The 20,975-nt window shown below is 39.7% G+C and overlaps 1 protein-coding gene across 6 annotated transcripts in view; it reads left to right on the top strand.

The window, feature by feature from the left end:
• The window catches only part of PTPRA (protein tyrosine phosphatase receptor type A), a 137,281-nt gene that overhangs the window by 50,428 nt on the left and 65,878 nt on the right, over window positions 1-20,975 (top strand). For 3 of the 6 annotated variants that reach the window (XM_059705688.1, XM_059705693.1, XM_059705689.1), the window contains exon 3: window positions 20,125-20,213. The exons of 2 other annotated variants lie outside the window; for them this stretch is intronic. In XM_059705688.1, coding sequence (XP_059561671.1) covers window positions 20,127-20,213 — 87 coding nt within the window. In that variant the 5' untranslated portion in view covers window positions 20,125-20,126. The remainder of the gene's footprint in view (window positions 1-20,124; window positions 20,214-20,975) is intronic. One more of the 6 variants, XM_059705691.1, reaches the window with a different exon arrangement.

Genomic DNA, 20,975 nt, shown 5'->3' with positions numbered 1-20,975 from the left:
CACAGGGGTCGCCTAAATACATCCTGCATATCAGATATTTACATTACGATTCATAACAGTAGCAAAATTACAGCAACGAAAATAATTTTATGGTTGGGGGTCACCACAACATGAGGATCTGTATTAAAGGGTCGCAGCATTAGGAAGGTTGAGAACCACTGTCTTAGAGCATTTTTTTAGAAAAGAATTCTTGAAAAATGGGTCTTATCTTACCTGGGCCCTCAGGGTTGCCCAGTGTCAGCATTTCCTGCCATTTTCTGAAGCAGCATTCTAAGTCTTCTCACATCTTAAAAGTTTATCTCACTATCTCCTCCAGTTTTTTAGCCTTTGACTTTTCTACAGACTTTACAGGAAATCATCAGCATTTACACTTCGTTTGTTCCTGCTCAACCTAACAAATAAACCCTTTCTTTTCTTTTCTTTTTTTTCTTTTCTTTGTTAATCCTCACCTGAGGATATTTTTTCCATTGATTTTTTAGAGAGAGTGGAAGGGGGTGGAGGGGAGAGACCAAGAAACATCAATGTGAGAGAGACACATTAATTGGCTCCCTCCACATGCCTTGGGACCGGAATCAAACCTGCAACCCAGGTAAGTGACCTTGACCAGGAATCAAACAGGCGACCCTTTGATGCTCAGCCGACACTCAACTACTGAGGTATACTGGCCAGGTCAGCAAACACTTTTCTTGAGTGCAAATCAGTGGCTCTTTTTGCTAGGGTATATAGGGTCTTTTTGACTCTGAATCTAGTTACCTTGATCACCCTCTTTATTAACTCTCCTTTATTATTATTAACTAGAGGCCCGGTGCACAAAAATTTGTGTACTCGGGCGGGTCCCTCAGCCCGGCCTGTGCCCTCTCGCAGTCTGGGACCCCTCAGGGGATGACCACCTGCTGGCTTAGGCCCACTCCCTGGGGGATTGGGCCTAAGCTGGCAATCAGACATCCCTCTGGCAGCCCGGGAGCCCTCGGGGGATGTCCACTTGCCAGCGGGGAGCAGGCCTAAGCTGCAGTCGGACATCCTTAGTGCTGCTGAGGAGGCAGGAGAGGCTCCCACCACCACCACTGTACTGGCAGCCATCAGCCTAGCTTGTGGCTGAGCAGAGCTCCCCCTGTGGGAGCACACTGACCACCAGGGGGCAGCTCCTGCATTGAGCGTCTGCCCCCTGGTGGTCAGTGTGTGTCATAGTGACCAGTCATTCCCAGTCGTTCTGCTGTTAGGGTCAATTTGCATATTACCCTTTTATTATATAGGAGTGCCTGGCCAGCCTGGGTGAGAGGCTGATGGCTGTTTGCAGGCTGGCCACCAGCCCCTTCAGGGTGGGGGTCCCCCCTGGGGTGCCTGGCCAGCCTGGGTGAGGGGCTGATGGCTGTTTGCAGGCTGGCCACAACCTCCAGCCACCCAAGCTCCCAGTAGAGGCAGGCTGGAAGCAGGTATCTGGGATTTATTTGTCTTCTATAATTGAAACTTTGTTGCCATGAGCGGAGACCACAGCCAGCTCAGGGCAGGTGGGAAACTTGGCTTCCTCCATTGCCTGGGCAACCAAGCCTCCTGCTTGCTCCAGCTCTGTGGCTGCTGGCCGCCATCTTGGTTGGGTTAATTTGCATATAGTCTCTCTGATAGGCTGGTGGGTGTGGCTTAGGGCATTGCGAAGGTACGGTCAATTAGCATCTTTGTCTTTTATTAGTGTAGATAATTTACCTGTAGGTTCTTCTGGATTTTCTATGCAGCATTTCCTGCAAATAATCTTATCCTATCTAATTTTTATACTTCTAATTTCTTTTTCTTATTGCAAAGTCTAGGACAGTGATGGTGAATCTATGACATGCGTGTCAGAGGTGACACGCGAACTCATTTTTTTGGGTTGATTTTTCTTTGTTAAATGGCATTTAAATATATAAAATAAATATCAAAAATATAAATCTTTATTTTACTATGGTTGCAAATATAAAAAAATTTCTATATGTGACCTGGCACCAGAGTTAAGTTAGGGTTTTTCAAAATGCTGACACGCCGAGCTCAAAAGGTTCACCATCACTGGTCTAGGACCTCGCATACATTATTTAATAGAAGAAGTGATGGTGGGTCACCTTGTCTTATTCCTGATTTTAAAGGGAATGCTTTTAGTGTTTCCCGATTGAAGAGGATAATTGTGTAGGATTATTGTTTTAAACAACTGTTTTATCACTGTAAAGAAGTCTTCTATTCCTAAGTAAGAGAGTTGTTGTTGTTTTTAAATCATGAATCCATGTGTTTTTATCCAGTGCTTTTTTTCTACGTAAGTTGAAATGATTATATGATTTTTCTTCTTTAGTTTTTCTTCTATAAGTATAAATTTTATATAACAGATTCAGTTTGTTAATATATTGTTTAGGATTTTTAATTTATAATATTGAGTGGAAGTGGACTATAATTTCCTTTCTTGTAATTTTTTTATTGATTGATTTTAGAGAGAGAAACATTGATTTGTTGTTCTGTTTATTTATGCATTCATTTATTACTTCTTTGTATGTGCCCTGACTGGGGATCAAACCCACAACCTTGGCATATCTGGATGATGCTCTAACCAACTGACATGGCCAGCCAGCACCTCTTGTAATGTTTTTTGACTAATTTTACTGCCAGGTTTCACTCACCTCTTAGGATGAGTTGGGATCTATCTACCCACCCACCCCACCCCAATCCTCTATCATCTGGGCCCAGTGTTTTCTTTTTGGCAAAAATTTAAACTTCAGGTCAACTTCTTTAATAGTTACAAGATTATCTAGGTTTTTTATTTATTTCTGAGCTAGTTTTAAGTTCTGTTTTTCCAGAAATTTGTTCATTTCTTTCAAGTTTTCAAAATTATTTGCTTATAGTTATTGATAATAATCTTAGTTTTCATCTGCTGTATGTTATTTCCACTTTTTATTAATAATATTTATGCTTTCTCATGTGTAACATGTATTGGTTTGACATGTCTACAGCAATGAAACTATTACCACAATCAAGAGAGTATGAAAATAACTATCAACCCCCAAAATTTTCTTGTGCCCCTGTGTAATCCCTTTCTCTTGCTTGGGCTCACAGCACTATCCCCAAGCAACCACGGATCTATTTTTTGTTGCTGTAGATTAGTTTGTACTTTCTAGTGGCTTATATAAGTGAAATCATGCATTATTATATTAACCATATGTCCATGATGATTTGACATCGGGACCTTGCTGACTCTGGAGGGGGTTAGCCAGTTTCTAGAGACAACTCACCTGCTACTGTGCCTTTTGTATGCAAACCAATCAATCCAGACCCCAAACCCCAACCACCTGCTTTATTGGGCTCTCACACTCTGGACACTATTCACCTGGTCAGTTCACTCCATGGCCAGGTACCAGGCAATTAGGGACAGCCTCTAAACCAGCGGTTCTCAACATGTGGGTCGCGACCGCTTTGGGGGTCAAACGACCCTTTCACAGGGGTCGCCTAAATACATCCTGCATATCAGATATTTACATTATGATTCATAACAATAGCAAAATTACAGTTACAAAGTAGCAACGAAAATAGTTTTATGGTTGGGAGTCACCACAACATGAGGAACTGTATTAAAGGGTCACGGCATTAGGAAGCTTGAGAACCACTGCTCTAAACCATAGAGCTGGCTGATACTTTTCAAAATAGCTGATCCTAAACCTGTTTACCCAGCCTCCACCATTCCTTCCTGTAGAAACCCCAATAAAGGTTTTTACTTTTTCCCTCACTCCCTCTTGCCTCCTAACCAACCCTGGTACTTCCCCACATGGCACCTGTGTGGCATTGTGTGTCACCTCCTTTTAGGAACTATGATATGAGTAACAAACTAATAAACTGTCTTTTCAGTGGCAATCACCTGGTTTTTTGGTCTCACCATACCTGAATAATAATAAAACCTACACTTTAAAGCAAGTATGTACTCTCTTTTGTTTTGTTTCTTTTACTCAACATAGTTATTTTGAGATTCTGCCATGTGGTGTGTATCAATACTTCATTCATTCTTTTTTTTTTTTTTAAATATATTTTATTGATTTTTTACAGAGAGGAAGGGAGAGAGATAGAGAGCCAGAAACATGGATGAGAGAGAAACATCGATCAGCTGCCTCCTGCACATCTCCTACTGGGGATGCGCCCGCAACCCAGGTACATGCCCTTGACCGGAATCGAACCTGGGACCCTTCAGTCCGCAGGCTGACGCTCTATCCACTGAGCCAAACCCGTTTCAGCTACTTCATTCATTCTTACTGCTGAGTAGTGTTCCTTTATATCGATACTAGTGGCCCAGTGCACGAAATTCATGCACGGGGGGAGGGGGCTGTCTCTCAGCCCGGCCTGCACCCTCTCCAATCTGGGATCCCTCGGGGGATGTCTGACTGCTGGACATCCTTCTCGCAATCTGGGACTGCTGGCTCCTAACCGCTCCGCTCGCCTGCCTGCCTGCCTGCCTGCCTGCTTGATTGCCCCTAGCCACTCTACCTGCTGGCCTTCTTGCCCCCAACTGCCCTCCCTGCCAGCCTGATCGTCCCCAACTGCCCCCCACTGCCAGCCTGCTCGCCCCCAACTGCTAAAATATTCGTTGCTGGTATTAGTGAGAGAAATGGTGCGCCTGCATGTAAGGCGTGTAAGGGAAATGAATGCAACGCGATTATAGTAATTAGTCATTAGCAGATGTTGTAGTTCATTATTAATAATTATGTATAACAGTATATTGTAAAAATTAAGTTACAAATTTTTTTTAATATATATTTTATTGATTTTTCACAGAGAGGAAGGGAGAGAGATAGAAAGCCAGAAACATCGATGAGAGAGAAACATCGATCAGCTGCCTCCTGCACATCCCCCACTGGGGACGTGCCCCTGACCGGAATCGAACCTGGGACCCTTCAGTCCGCAGACCGACGCTCTATCCACTGAGCCAAACCGGTTTCGGCATAAGTTACAAAATTTTTATTAAAATGTTTCTTACATAATGTTAAATTGTCTGGGCCGCAAAAATATTCGTTGTGGGCCGCATGCAGCCCGCGGGTCATGAGTTTGACATGCTTGATATTACAAGCTTTTGTATGAACATACTAGTACATATCCTGGTTTCTTGGATGAATTAGGTAAGAGTGTAATGGCTGAGTCATATAGTAGATTTATGTCTAACTTTTTAAGAAATTGCCAAATGTTTTCTCAAAATGGTTATATACCATTTACGTTCCTACCAGCATTGCACAAGGGTTCCAGTTTCTCTACATTCTTACCAACACTTAATATTTTCTATTTTTGTTTTTTCCCCCAAACTTAAAAAAAAAAAAAATGGGCCTCCTACTGGGGATTGAGCCCACAACCAAGTATTTGCCTTTACTGGGAATCAAACCCTGACCTCCTGGTTCATGGGTCCATGCTCAAGCATTGAGCCACACCTGCCAGGCTGTTTTTGTTTTGTTTGTTTGTAATAGCCAGTCTAATAGGTGTGAAATAATATCTCAGTGTGATTTTCTTTTTTTAGTCCTCACCCAAGGAACTTCTTAGAGAGAGGAAGGGAGAGAGAGAGAGAGAAAGAAACATTGATGTGAGAAACATCAATCTGTGTCCGCCTACATGCTCCTGACTGGGGATCAAACCTGCAACCCAGGGATGTGAACTGACCGGGAATCGAACCTGCAACCCTCTGGTGCATGGAATGATGCTCAACTTACTGAGCAACTCCAGCTGTGCCTCAGTGTGAATTTGATTTGCACTTCTCTGATGATTAGTGATGTTGAGCATCTTTTCATGTTCTTATTAGTCACTTGTATAAACTCAAGTCCTTTGCCCATTTTTTAATGAGGTTGACTTTTTTGGTTGTTGAGGTGTAGGAGTTTACATATAGGGTGTCCCAAAAAATGTATGCACACACACTTTGAATAATTATAAAGGCAGTGTTTATTAAAATACATTTCACTTTCCAAATTGAGCTATCAGCTGTTAAAGTGTGTATACATTTTGGGGGGATACCCTACATACAGTATTCTGGTTTTCAATTTCTTATCAAATAGCTGTTTTCTCCCATCTGTGGATTTCCTTTTCATTCTGTTGATAGTGTCTTTTGATACACAGAAGTTTTTAATTTTGATTAAGTCCAACTTACCTATTTTTTTGTTATTGACTGTGTTTTTGGTGTTAAATTTTTTAAAATCTTTGCTAAATCTAATGTTGTGATGCTTTTCTCCTATATTTTCTTCTAAGGGTTTTATAGTGTTAGTTCTTATGTTTAGGTCTTTGATCCATTTAAGTTAATTTTTATATATATGGCATAAGGTAGGAATCCAACTTCATTCTTTTGCATGTGGATATCCAGTTTCCTAGCACCATTTCTTGAAAAGGCTGGCCTTCCTCCATTGAATTGCTTTTGCACCTTTGTCAAAAATTATTTGGGCATATTTGTGTGGATTTGTTTCTGATTCTCTATTTTATTCCATAGATCTGTTATGTTTATCCCTTTGCTAATACCATATTGTCTTTTTTTTTTTTTTTTAATATATTTTATTGATTTTTTACAGAGAGGAAGAAGGGAGAGAGATAGAGAGTTAGAAACATCGATGAGAGAGAAACATCGATCAGCTGCCTCCTGCACATCTCCTACTGGGGATATGCTTGCAACCCAGGTACATGCCCTTGCCCGGAATCGAACCTGGGACCTTTCAGTCCACAGGCCGACGCTCTATCCACTGAGCCAAACCGGTTTCAGCTACCATATTGTCTTAATTACGGTAGCTGTATTCTAAGCTTTAAGATTGGGTAAATGGGTTTCTCCCATTTTATTCCTTTTCAAAATTATTCCTGGTTTGTTTTTTTATGCATATAAACTATATTTTGCTTTGGTTTCATATATTTTTAGTTTATTTCAAAGTGAGCTTTAAGTAGAACCACATACTTTTTTATATTGCTTCTTGTTTTAGTTAATCTGCAATATAAATTTGTACCAGACTGTTTTCTGTGTTTGTTTATTTGAAGTAATCTGCTTGACCTTTTTGCCTCCAGGTTCCTCTGTCTAGGGCCTAAACAAATCTAATTCTAACCCTTAGGACTCAGTGGTTCTCAACCTTCCTAATGCCGCAACCCTTTAATACAGTTCCTCATGTTGTGGTGACCCCCAACCATAAAATTATTTTCGTTGCTACTTCATAACTGTAATTTTGCTACTGTTATGAATTGTAATGCAAATATCTGATATACTATATGTGTTTTCCGATGGTCGCGACCCACAGGTTGAGAACCGCTGCCTTAGGTGAAAGTTAAAGGGAGTAGAATTTAACAATCCTCTTTTACAGGCTTACTATTCCTGTTTCATTCTCTGCATAATTTCATCTGTGGGAGTAAGCTGCTCTTTAGGGCCTCAGACTCCTACTGATTTTGGGGGGTCCTCCTTCCTTTATTTTGGACCTCTCTCACCACATTGCTTTTTTCAAGAAAAGATCTGTAGTGAAAGTTTATTTCTGGTGTTCTAGAACTTCTTCAGAAGCCTTCAGCAGTTTTTCAAGCTCTTTTCTCTAACTGGCAAGTATTCAGTGTGCTGTTCTTACTCCACCCTCCCTTGGTGGCATGTATCAGTTTTGTACTCACCAGTGCCCACCTACTCTTGCCTCCTGTGCTTGTCAGATGTCTCCTGCCTGGCTTGTTCATTGTTGCTTTTGTCACCCTTACAGCTGTTCTCTTTCTTTCTTTGGCGTACTGCCTAACTTCTGTGGCAGCTGCTCTATCGTTGCCTGTCTGCCATTCTGCCCCTTCTCCCCCCTCCACCCACCTTGCTCTATGTAGATACAGCATGTACATTTTCCTTGTTCAGCTTATAGCCTTCCCCATGATATGTTCCAAAGCAGTCATCCTCTTGCTTATAGCATTGTTTCACCTAAGTCAGTCACATGGGCCTTTCTTACCTCTGACATCTCATTTAAATCTTTAGTTCTGCCCCTGTAAATTCTCTTATCCGTATCCTCTGAATATTTCTGCCATGCTCTGAGGTTCTCCTGGTTTGGTGGCTAGGCTTCAGTTAACGGCTCTTCTAACCTCAAACACCACTGGTTGATCCTCCACCCTGCTGTCTGTCACTCATTCTTTCTAAAATCTAAATTGTTCCCATCAACCTCCCTGTGTTAAAGCCTTTGGTGGTTCCTCAGTGTGTTCAGTGGAAAGTTAAAACTTTTTATGTGGCCAACAGCCCCTTTGTGATCTGATCTCTGCTTCCTCTATCATCACCACTTGCATTTCTTCCACATATCCTCACAAACTCCAATCTTAGTCATTTAACAGGTATTTATTAAGGTCCTGCTTGATGCCCTTACCCAGCTCTTTGCCATGCCTGGAACCAGATAAGCTTTTTCATGCTTCCAAGTCCTCTCTGCTTGCAAGACTGTTTCTGACCCTTCTCTTGGCTAACTACCCTTTATCCTTCCAAACTGAGCTCATACATTACCTCCCCTGAAAATTCCTCCCCTGGTCTGAAGTTTTACCACTTCATCTTAGTGTTAGTGTTCATTCAAGGTTTGAATACATAGTTTATTTGTGCCTCACTACTGGTTTGTGAGCTACTTGATGACAATGTCCATATCTAAACTTTCTGTATGTTCTTAGTATCTGGTGGAGTATGAAGGAAGATGTGAGCTTTGGAGTTTTAAAAGCTCAGTTTTTGGCCCTGGCCCAGTGGCTTGGTTGGACCATTATCCTATATACTGGAAGGTTGCAGTTCAATTCTTGGTCAGGGCACATACCTAGGTTGTGGGTTCAATCCTGGTTGGTGTGTGTATGGGAGGCAACTGATCAATCAATGTTTCTCTCTCACTCTCCCTTTCTAAAAAATAAAAAATTTAAAAAATCAGTAAAAGTTCTGAGTTTGAAATCCTAATAGCTATTTATTTAGATATATGGCCTTGAGCAAATTCCTTAACCTCTGTGATCTTTAGATTCTTCATCTGTAAAATGGGAAAACAATACCTCACTCATAAGGTGGTTCTGAGGATTAAATGGGTTAAAATTATGGAATACCTAGTACAAGTGCCTGCCGTAGGCAGCCAAGGATTGTAGTTGTAAAAATGGTTTTTATTTTTAATGTAAATAACATAATGTTGATTGAGTGAACAATTAGCTGAAGGAGCTGAACCCTTCTTCTAGGTGCCTTTTTTTCAAATCAGAGAACATGAACAGCTCTAGGAAAAGGCCTAGGGCAGAGCTTAATTTTCCTGGCTGCCACTTACTTCTTTGGTTCTCCCACACCTGGGAGATATCCTCAATAAGGCTGAGAGTTGAGTACATACCTTTCCCAAGGGATATTCATCTCTGCAAAAGAGTGAGTGTACTTAAAATCAGTAATAGTACTTGAGCAGACACATATGTATATTGAATATCTGAAAATCAGTGGTTGATTAATGAGTGTATTAAAAAAAATCACTGCCCCTTTGTTTAGAAACTCATAAAATGGAAATAACCATCAATTAGTTTTATTTCACATTAGGAAGATTTTTCTGTTTCTTCATTAGTCTTTAATCTTTTGAAGGATAATAAGATATGTGAAGAAAGGTAGTCCTAGATTTATTCCACTTCCACAATTTACCAGCTACATGACCATCTTTTAATTTCTTTGTCTGCAAAATGGGAGTCATAGTATCTAGCTGGTAGAGTTGCTATTAGATTTAACTGAAATAACATATACCTGATATTTGATCAGATTTTATCAGTATTAATGTATGGAATATTGAATGCTTAACTTTCAATAGATAGACCCTTGATGGATGCTATCCCAGCCAAAGCATAAACTTTGGGGAATGTGCAGATGGGCTGAGGTCTCCTTTGCTAGTGGGGGCTTCATAATATTGATTTCTCATAACATTTTTTTTTTTTAGTGAATGTATGCAACATTGTACTTTCTATCAAGAGGGCTGAGAAAAATGCATTCAGGAGCAGCCTCATCATTCCTATTCCTAGGTCATCACAAGTCTTTTTTCTTACTAGTGGCCTGGTGCACGAAATTTGTGCATGGGAGGGTGAGTGTCCTTCAGCCTGGCCTGCACCCTCTCCAATCTGGGACCCCTCGGGGGATGTCCGACTGCCGGTTTAGGTCCTGTGGGATCGGGCCTAAACCGGCAGTCAGACATACCTCTACAATCCGGGACTGCTGGCCCCTAACCTCTCACCTGCCTGCCAGCCTGATCGCCCCCTAATCACTCCCCTGCCGGCCTGATTGACACCTAACTGCTCCCCTGCCGGCCTGATCGCCCCCAACTGCCCTCCCCTGCCAGGCCAATCGCCCACAACTGCCCTCCCCTGCCAGCCTGATTGCCCCCAACTGCCCTCCCCTGCCGGGACCCACCTCCTCCGCGCAAGGTGGCGGAGATGCTGGGACTGGCCTCCTCTGTGCTGCACGGAGCCATGGGACCTCTAGACTTCATTGTGCGGAGCAGCCGCCAGGCCCCGCCTCCACTGTGCACATGGTCATCTTGTGGCAGCCATCTGTGTATGTTTGGGCCATCTTGTGACGACGTCGCACACGAGGGCCACCTAGGCTTTTATTAATATAGATAACTAGCTGTTTGGGGTTGGTTGGTATATCATAAAATGAAACAGGTTTATTTATTTCTTATTTATATATATAAAAGGCTAAGTGACTGATCGACCAACCGGCCGGTACAGATGATGCACACTGGCAATTTAAAAAGAAACGTTGACTCGCACATGCGTGATACATATACTAGTATAGCTCTCACTGGCGCCAATCACACGCGTGTTTCGACACTAGCCTCCCATTTAAATTAATTCAAAGACAGTTTCCCGTGATGCCAGCATTTGCGATGACTATTAATAAATCACAAGGACAAACTCTAGGCAGAGTAGGAATATTCCTACCTGAACCCATTTTCGGACATGCTCAGTTATATGTTGCTTTCTCTCGAGTTCGAAGAGCATGTGACGTTAAAGTTGTAAATACTTCACCACAAGGGAAATTAGTCAAGCACTCTGAAAGTGTTTTACTCTTAATGTGGTATACAAGGAGATATTAAAATAAGTTTAATCAATTTATCAGTCATTGTTTTTATCAATGTTTTTATTAGCATGTTTTTGTTGTTTTTATGTCATGTCTTTGTTATTATTTATTAATCAATTTATTATTTTCATATACATTTTACTAATTTTCAGCTCTGACACTTCTATTATAGAGAAAGGGCAAATAGCGATATTAAAATATTTCTTCTAATTAATTTCCTTTCAGTGTGCACAAATCAGTGCACCAGGCCACTAGTATATACAAAATTTGAAAGTAAGTAGGGCCAGTATAGCAGTTTCACAGTATCATCGGAGAACTTGATCCCTTTCTAACTCTCAATTCTGCTATGCTCAAAATCACTTCAGGGTTCATAGTGACTACTGGTTATCACATCTAAATTCCAGATTCAGGAGGAAGGACGGGGGTGTGGGGGGCGTGGGGGAAGGCTCACACCCTTCCGTTTGCACCACCTTCCTAGAGATCTCATAATATACTTTATTTTATATCTCCTTATCTAGAACTTAGTCACTTGTCCACACCTAACTGAGGAATAAGGATTTCCTTAGCACCCAATTTTCCTCTCCTTGCTTTAGACCAGGATGGCAGGATGGCATGTCTCTCAGGGCCTCAGGGTCCACTGACAGGGAGTGTGTGCTTGGGTAAGGAGTGTTTCTCTTTGGCTAGAAGCCAAAGAATATATCTGTGGATGATTCCTTCATCTTGGGTGCAGGATATATATTTCACACAATTTATCCATGATATGTGTGTAAGCATGTATAATTGATTGCTTATGAATTTAATATTCAAGGTTTCTGTAGTTCAAGCCTCTCCTCCCCCCACAAAGATGCACAGTATGGTAAGTTGTAACACCAATGGCATCATAGGGTTGGGGAGGATTAAGTGAGAGGGGGCATACAGAGAACTCAGTACAGCTGGGTTTTGAGATAGGAGGGCAAAGGTGAATGATTTAATAGCTAGCAGACACTGCCCACCATCCATGCCCTCACTGTAGAATTCAGAGCCTCCACATGTATCTCTGGAGAATGTCTCAGATCAACTATGCTGAATTTGAATTTTAAGAAAATTTGGGAAATGTTCTTAGAGACTCAAATATTGGGAAAACAACAGCCATAGTTCTTTTTAAAATAAGTTTTTATTGATTTCAGGGAGAGGAAGGGCAAGGGAGAGAGGGATAGAAAAATCAATGATGAGAGAGAATCATCGATTGACTGCCTTCTACATGTCCCCTACTGGGGATTGAGCTCAGAACCCAGGCATGTGCCCTGATGGGAAATTGAACTGGTGACCTCCTGGTTCATGGTTCAATGCACAACCACTGAGCCACACAAGGTGGGTGACAGCCATAACATTTTAGAACTCCTTTGTCACTTATCCTAGGGCTTTTTACAAAGTATTGCTCATGGAATCTTAGTTTTCTTTTTCCTTTTTTAAAAAATATATTTTATTGATTTTCTACAGAGAGGAAGGGAGAGGGATAGAGAGTTAGAAACATCAATGAGAGAGAAACATCGATCAGCTGCCTCCTGCACACCTCCTACTGGGGATGTGCCTAAAACCAAGGTACATGCCCTTGACCGGAATCGAACCTGGGACCTTTCAGTCCACAGGTTGACACTCTATCCACTGAGCCAAATCTGTCAGGGCCCTTTTCCTTTTTTTTTAATGTTAAAATTTCTGAACTGAGCACCCTAATTAATTTATGTGCAGTGGAGACAATTTTTTAAAGAAAGAAATGTCTTTGTAGTGAAATAATGACTGTATATTGGCCCTTTTTCTGGGTGTGGTGTAGGGTAGGAGAGAGAACACAATGTGTGTGTCATTGGGTCCAATAAATTAGGGGAACTGCCCAGATTTCATGACTCATCTCCCAAAGCCTCCCTGCTCAGCTCTCCTATATTCACAGTTAACCAAAGGCTTATGATTCACTTTTTGAAACTATTTAGTGATCACTTTTGGGAAATGGGACTGGCAAGAGGTGAATGAGACTTATATTTTGCTTTCTATTCCTCTCTTCTGTTTGTATATCTTGTAATGAGCATGCTTTACCTTTCTTTTAAGTTGTTTATAATTGCAGTGAAGAAGAGGACCGGTGTCTTTCCTATATTACAAAAGTAATGTTTTAATAAATAACATTAAAAGATTTGCTTTCATATTGATGCATGTTGAAATAATATTTTAGATATATTGTGTTAAATAAGCTATCATTAAAAAAAAGATTTACTTTCTGCTGGAAGGTGAATGTGGTCTGGGGATTGGTGACTATAGTTGATAACACTGTTTTATATTATTCAAATTTGCTAAAAGAGTAGAACTTGCATGTTCTCCCCAGAAATGAATAGGACAAAAAAACAACAACACAGTTACACTTTGAGGAACATAAAAACTTGAGTAAATGCATAAAAATTTCTTTTTTAAAAAATAATTTTTTATTGATTTCAGAGAAGAAGGGAGAGAGAGAGATAGAAACATCAGTGATGAGAGGGAATCACTGATCAGCTGCCTCTTGCACACCCCACACTCGGGATCAAGCCCGCAATCTGGGCATGTGCCCTGACCTGGAATCAAACTGTGACCTCCTGGTTCATAGGTTGATGCTCAACCACTGACCCATGTAGGCTTGGCGAGAAAAAATTCTTTACAAAATTCTAAGTAAGAGAAAAATTGAGAGAATTTTATATCCACCACCTAGATTCTACAATTAACATTTTATTATACTTGTTTTGTCACATATCTATCCATCTATCTATCCCACTATCCATCAATTCATATTGTTTAAAATATATTTCAAAGTAATTACATATATCAGTACCCATCTTCCCAATACTTAAACATGTATATCATTTACAGTATTTGTTAATGGGTAGAGTCTTTTTTAGAGGTAAAATTTATGTACAGTGAATGCCCAAATCTTTTTATTTTTAAATCCTCACCCTTGGATGTGTTTACCATTGATTTTTAGATAGTAGAAGGGAGGGGGGGGGGAGAGAAAGAGAAGGGGAGGGGAGGGGAGGGGAGATACACACCGATTGGTTCCAACTGGGGGCAGAGAACAAACCCCCAACCCAGATACCAGCCCTTGACCCAGAATCAAGACCCTCTGGTGTACAGGCTGATGCTCTAAACACAGAGCCATGCTGGCCAGGCTGTAAATGCACAAATCTTAAGTTACCATTCAGTGAATTCTAAGAAATATACCCAGGCAATCCAAAACCCTGTTAAGATATGGAATACTACTATTGTCCAGAAAGTACCCTTATATTCCTCTCCAGTAAATCCTGTCTCTTTCCCATGCAACAATTGTTATTTTTTCCACCATAGTTTTACTTTTTCTAGAACTTCATATGTATGGAATCATGCATTATAATATGCTCTTACATAAGGCTTTTTTCACTCAGTGTGATTTTTTTTTTTTTAGATTCACCTAAGTGGTGTGTATCAGTAATTCTTTTATTTTTATTGCTGAGCAATATTCCATTGTTTATATATTACCACTGTTTATATATTACCTTATTGTTGGTTACCTGGGTTGTTTTCAGTTTTTGTTGTTATGAACATTCTTATACTAGTCTTTGCGGACATAGTTTCTCTTAGGTGAAAATATAAGAACAGAATTACTAGACCGTAAAGTAGGTGTATATTTAGATTTATAAGATGCTGTCAGACAAACTTTTTAAAAATATCACAGATAGAGCTCATCCTAAAAACTCATCCTGTGACAAGGTGGAACCATTTCCACTATTAGAATTATGCACAGGGTGTCTGGTATTGTGCAGACTACAATTGGATGGCTGGGCTGGTTTCCTTTTGACATTTGGTAGTGCATATTTTCCTTGGATTTAAACCATTTGTTCATTCATGTTGAAACTAGACCTTAGTCATAGAACCAGTTTTTAAAATCTTCAGTTCAGAGAGAGGTGTGGAGAAGTGATGAATTTGAGACAATATGGGGTATCAGTGAATCAGAGGTGACAGAGAGAGGTTCAGAGATTTAACAACAAAAAAGCTGTGTGGGAGATGTGGGAAAGAGGATGTGTGGGGAGAGAAAGAAATATCAGTGCTCCCCCCCCCCACCAGTGAATTTTAATTTAATATATTTGTAAAAGTTATTTTTAAGTTCAAAATCAAAGGTTGTCTTGTATACTAAAATGGATTTCCAAAAACCCTCCTCATTCTGTTTAACAATTACATAGTATTCCATTTTGTGAATATGCCATGATTTATTTAATCATGTTCACTTTTCCTATTGATAAACATTTAGGTTATTTAGAGTATTTTTTTTTATTGCAGATAATACTGCTTTGAATAACCTTGTACATAGGTCACTTTTAAAATATGGGTATATCTGGAAAGTTCTTGGGCAGAATTGTGTCAAAGGGTTTGTGCTTTCATAATTCTGATAAATATTTACAGATTGTATGAGAGTATCTGTTTATGAAAATCTTTGCCAGTGCAGTGTTGTTCAAGTTTTTATATTTGCTTCTGATAGTTAAAAATGATATTGTGGTATAGCTTTAAATTGGGCTTTCTTTGATCATGAGTGAGGTTGAGTATTTTTCATATATTTAAGAGAGATTTTTCATTTTCTGTGAATTGTCTTTCTCATGTCTTTTGCCCATTTGGGGGGTTTTTGGTCCCCTTTTTATTAATCTAATCTGTAGGAGCCCTTTATATATTAGGGAAATTAGTCCTTTGTGAATGAGTTGAAGTATTGTAAACGAGCTCAGTCTTTAAAATATGGAGGTAGTTTTCGTGGAATGGTGATAAAAGAGGTCAGATTGCCGTGGACACAACTCTTTCTAGAAATTTGGCTATAAAGTGTAGTAGGGAGAATGCTAGCTGGAGGATTGATGCAAATTCAAAGGAGTTATTGTTATTTGATAAATTCTTGTGTTTAAATGCTGTTATGAAAGGGAGGAATTAAATCTAGGAGATGGTAGTAGAGGGTAAGGTTCCCAATGAACTGAGATTCTTGGAAAGAACTGCAGAGGAGGAAATTTGTAAATATGGTGATGAGAATTAAGGATGTCCCATGGCTTCTATTTTCTTTGAAGCGAAGGCAAGGCCAATAGCCAAGGGTATAGGAGGAGATGGTTGGAGAGAAGAAGAGCTTCTTTGAAATCACTGCTATGGAGAATTGGTGAGAAAGCTGAATAGGGAAATACAGAAAGATTGCAGATTTTCAGAGTTCCACTGAGGCAGAAATAGTGATATAAACTTTATGGATTGTTTGGTTTTCTTAAGCAGCATTTTGCAGTACAAGCGTAAGATTAGTTCAGGATTGGGTTTGGGTGAGGGGGTTCCCTCATGTATATGTAATGGAACAATGTAGCAACAGAACTTAGGATATTAGCAGGGAAGTGATTGAACTGACACCAATTCTTGATTATGTAGAGAGGAAAATAAAGACAGGACAGAGATATTGGAAATAAAATTAGAGAGGAGCTGAAGGAACCAAAAGCCTGGTGAGATCAGAGAACAGTTTGTAATAGAAGTAATAGGGAGAGAACTGCAGGGATAAAGGAGTGTGGTGGAGAGTGGGATGAGAGCTTTTCTTGGTGATGATAGAGCCTAGAATGAGCCATTGTCATAGGGCCCAAGTAGAGTAGAGGTATAGGTTGGAATTGAAATCAAGGAACTCAGAGGCTGGCCCAGATGTGAGTTGTAGTGACTGATGTCTGTGAGGATGTTGAACAGCTTTCTAGGAGATTATCAGGACTTAGGGATGGAAAGAAAACTGTGAACCACATTGCAGTAACAGAGGAGTGCCAGCAATCATTAGGCAAAAAAGTCCTCAGGAACAGGGACTGTTAGAGCAGGCTCCAGGAAAAACGGTTTGCAATAGCATCCATGAAGAATGAGGAAACTTCAACCCTACATCCCGACATGCAGCTCTAGGATGCTTGGATAGAAGACATGGTGATTAGAGGAGGGGAAGTAAGCGTAGGTGTGGTTGCAGTTTAGTCTGGAGGTCAGGAAGTCACAGGAATTAGCATGAGGGTCTTTATATCCTCTGAGAAGAATTAGGCCATCACTGTGGTTTTCCTAATTATGCTTTAGTGACAAGGGTCTTCATTCATATATATATATATATATATATATATATATATATATATATATATATATATATATATATAATTTTATTGATTTTTTACAGAGAGGAAGGGAGAAGGGATCGAGAGCTAGAAACATCGATGAGAGAGAAACATTGATCAGCTGCCTCCTGCACACTCCCCACTGGGGATGTGCCCGCAACCAAGGTACATGCCCCCGACTGGAATCGAACCTGGGACCCTTGAGTCCGCAGGCTGACGCTCTATCCACTGAGCCAAACCGGTTAGGGCGACACGGGTCTTCTTAAACTGACATCTCTCTCAGCCCCTACTTTATGCATACAAATCCTCTCCAACCTGCCATCTATGCGTTTGTTCTTTTTCCTGGCATTCTTTTACTTGAGGTATGCCTTCCTTGTGCAGTTTTCCTTCTTTTAGTTTTGTTCCTTATATTCAGACTGTAGTGAAATTTATTTTTTAACTTAATTGTATTGATTATTTTTATTTATAAAAATAACATGCTTTTTATTTTTAAAATTTAGAAAATAAAAAAGTACAATATAAAGAAAATAAAAATCATAAAGTACTATGCCAAAATTTTTATAGATTTTTCCTTCTAATCTTTCATGCATATACATTTATAAATTTAGTTGAGATCATATGGTATATTCAGTCTTGATCTGACTTTTTAAATTTTTTTGGTTAATCTTCACCCAAAGATATTTTTTCCATTGATTTCTAGAGAAAGTAGAAGGGAGGGAGGGAGAAAGAGAGAAAAACATCAATGTGAGAGAGACACATTGATTGATTGCCTCCTGCATATGCCCTGACTGGGGCCGGGGATTGAATCTGCAACCCAGGTAGGTATGTGGGTTGACCAGAACCTGAGACCCTTCGGTTCACGGGCTGATGCTCCAACCACTGAACCACACTGACCAGGGCTGCCCCCCCCCCCCCCCACCACCTTTTTTTTTTTTAAATGAAGGGCTTGCCTTGGCCGGTTGGTCCAGTTGGTTGGAACATCATCCCGTACACCAGAAGGTTGCTGGTTTGATTCCTGTTCAGGGCACATGCCTAGGTTGGGTGTTTGAATTCTGGTCGGGGTGGTACCAGAGGAAACCAGTCAATGTTATTTTGCTTTCTCTCTCTCTTGAAAAAATTAATAAAAACATATCCTTGGATGAGGATTTAAGAAAAATAAATGGTTTGTTCCACTTTCTTATACTCTTTGAATGCAGCATTTTGAATCATAATAATGTATCATCTTGAATAACAACATAATACTTATTTCATCTTTTTCCTGTTTTCCCTTGTGGGTATTTGGATTGTTCTTTTCCACTTAATGACTATCTCTATATCATTTTAAAATATATTTATTTACTTATTGATTGCAGAGAGGAAGAGAGAAGGAGAGAGAGATAGAAACATCAGTGATGAGAGAGAATCATTGACTGGCTGCCTCCGGCACACCCAACACTGGGAATCGAGCCTGCAACCCAGGCATATGCCCTGACTGGGAATTGAACTGCAACCACTTGGCTCATAGGTCAACGCTCAACCACTGAGCCAAGCTGGCTGGACTCTCTAAATCATTTTAGTCTGAGTTATAGTTTATTTATATTCACTTTAGAATAGAACCTTGAAAAGGGGTTAGAAAACAGTATGAACATCTTTAAGATTCTTGTATAATCTTTCTGGAAAGAAATTTGTTAGTTTAGGCTAGTTGGCATTCCCACCAGTATTTGTGTTCTTTTCTGTGACTCTTGCGAGTGTGAGGGAGGAAGAAACTTTTCTCTAACCCAGGTTCTTTCTGCTGGTCTAATAACTAAATTCACCTGATAAAGATTAATAAGAGAAAATAACCTAATTTAATTACATGTGTATGCATGGGAAATTCACATACTAGTACATGAGACAGTCAGAGACCTCACGTGAGAGGTTCAAAGACAGAAAGAGAAAATTAAATAAATGATATCCTGAGCTAAGGATGAGGTAAGGTGCCTTGAGGTTTCAGAGGGGAGGAAGGTTATTGCAAAATGATAAGGAGAGTAGATGTTCAGTAATTAGTAGTTTGCCCTGCCATATAGATGGGTCAAAACATTTTTTTTCTGGTGATAACTCTTATTATGGGCAAGGCCCCTAATTTAAAGTCTGGTGTGCTTGCAGGGTCTTGATTGCCTTCAGCTCAAAATAATTCACATGCCAAAGTGGCACATTCTGGGAAGGCTTCTTGTGGACCCTTATACCAGCATTAAATATTTCAAATGATGGATCTTTTCTGATTTGGAAAATAAAAATGTTATCTCATATTCCTTTGATTAGTGGGGATGGTCAGCACTTTTCATGTATTTTCTTAGTTGTTTGTTTTTCTCTTCTGTAAATTACCTGGTTAGGTTCTCCAGGTTTTTCAAAGTTGGGGTTTTAATGTTTTTCGTATTGGTATATGAGTTCTTGTTTTAATCTTTCTCTTACTTATAAAAATTTCCCCAGTTTATTTCTTTAAAAAAAAAAAAGACTATTTTTAGATTAGTTTTAGGTTCACAGCAAAATGGAGTAGAAATTATAGATCTCCCAAATACTCCCTTCCCTAAATATGCACAACCTCCCCCACTATTGACATCTGCCACAGTGATCCTTGTTGAACCTACATTTTGACACATCATTATCACCCAAAGTCCATAGTTTACATTAAGGTTCACTTTTGGTGTTGTACATACATTCTATGGGTTGTGGCAACTGTATAATGATATCTATCCCCAATTATATCATCATATAGAATAGTTTGACTGCCCTTAAAGTCCTGTGTTCCATGTATTCATTCTCTTTCTCTTTCCTAACTCTACAACCACTAATCTTTTTAGTATCTCCATAGTTTTGCCTTCTCAAGAGTATTATACAGTATGTAGCTTTTTCAGATTGGTTTCTTTCACTTGTTAATACATGCATTTAAGGATTCTCCTTATGGTAAGAATATGCTTAGTTTTTATAAGAAACCACCAAACTGTCTTCCAAAGTGTGTGTATCACTTTGCATTTTCACTAGCAATGAATGAGAGTTCCTGTTGCTCCACATCCTCACCAGGATTTGGTGTTGTCGGTGTTTTGGATCTTGGCCATTCTGATAGGTGTGTGGTGAGTGGTATCTCATGTTTTAATTTGTAATTCCCTAATGACATATGTTGCTGAACATCTTTTCATATGCTTACTTGCCATCTGTAAAATCTTCCTTGATGAGATATCTGTTCAGGCCTTTTGACTATTTTTTAAAATATATGTTTTTATTGATTTTACAGAGAGAGAGAGAGAGGAAGGGAAAAGGAGAGAGAGAAAAACAAACATTCCTAAGAGAGAGAAAAACATTGATTGGCTGCCCCTGCATGCCCTCCCCTGGGGACTGAGCCTGCAACCCAGGCATGTGCCTTGACTGGGAATCGAACCAGCAACCTTTGGGTGTATTGGATGACGCTCAATCAACTGATCCACACTGACCAGGGCTTGACCATTTTTTAAATTGCGTTAATAGTTTTCTTATTGAGTTTTAAGAGTTTTTTGTATATTTTGGGTAACAATCCTTTAGGAGATGTGTCTTTTGCAAATATTTTCTCCTTACCTATGGCTTCTCATTCTCTTGACATTTGCCTTTTGCAGACCAGAAGTTTTAAATTTTAATGAAGTATAGCTGATTGATTATTTCTTTCATGGATCATGTCCTTGGTGTGGTATCTACAAAGTCATCACCATACCCAAGGTCATGTAGATTTTCTCCTATGTTATCTTCTAGGTTTTGTAGTTTTACGTTTATATTTACGTCTATGATCAATTTTGAATTATTTTTTGTGAAGAGTGTATGGTCTGTGTCTAGATTTGTTATTTTTTGACATTGTATGACCATTT

This window comes from Myotis daubentonii, chromosome 8, assembly GCF_963259705.1.
Source record: "Myotis daubentonii chromosome 8, mMyoDau2.1, whole genome shotgun sequence".
NCBI classification, from domain to species: domain Eukaryota; kingdom Metazoa; phylum Chordata; class Mammalia; order Chiroptera; family Vespertilionidae; genus Myotis; species Myotis daubentonii.
Note: the sequence above shows the minus strand (reverse complement) of the source record. Positions and strands in the feature narration are given on the sequence as shown.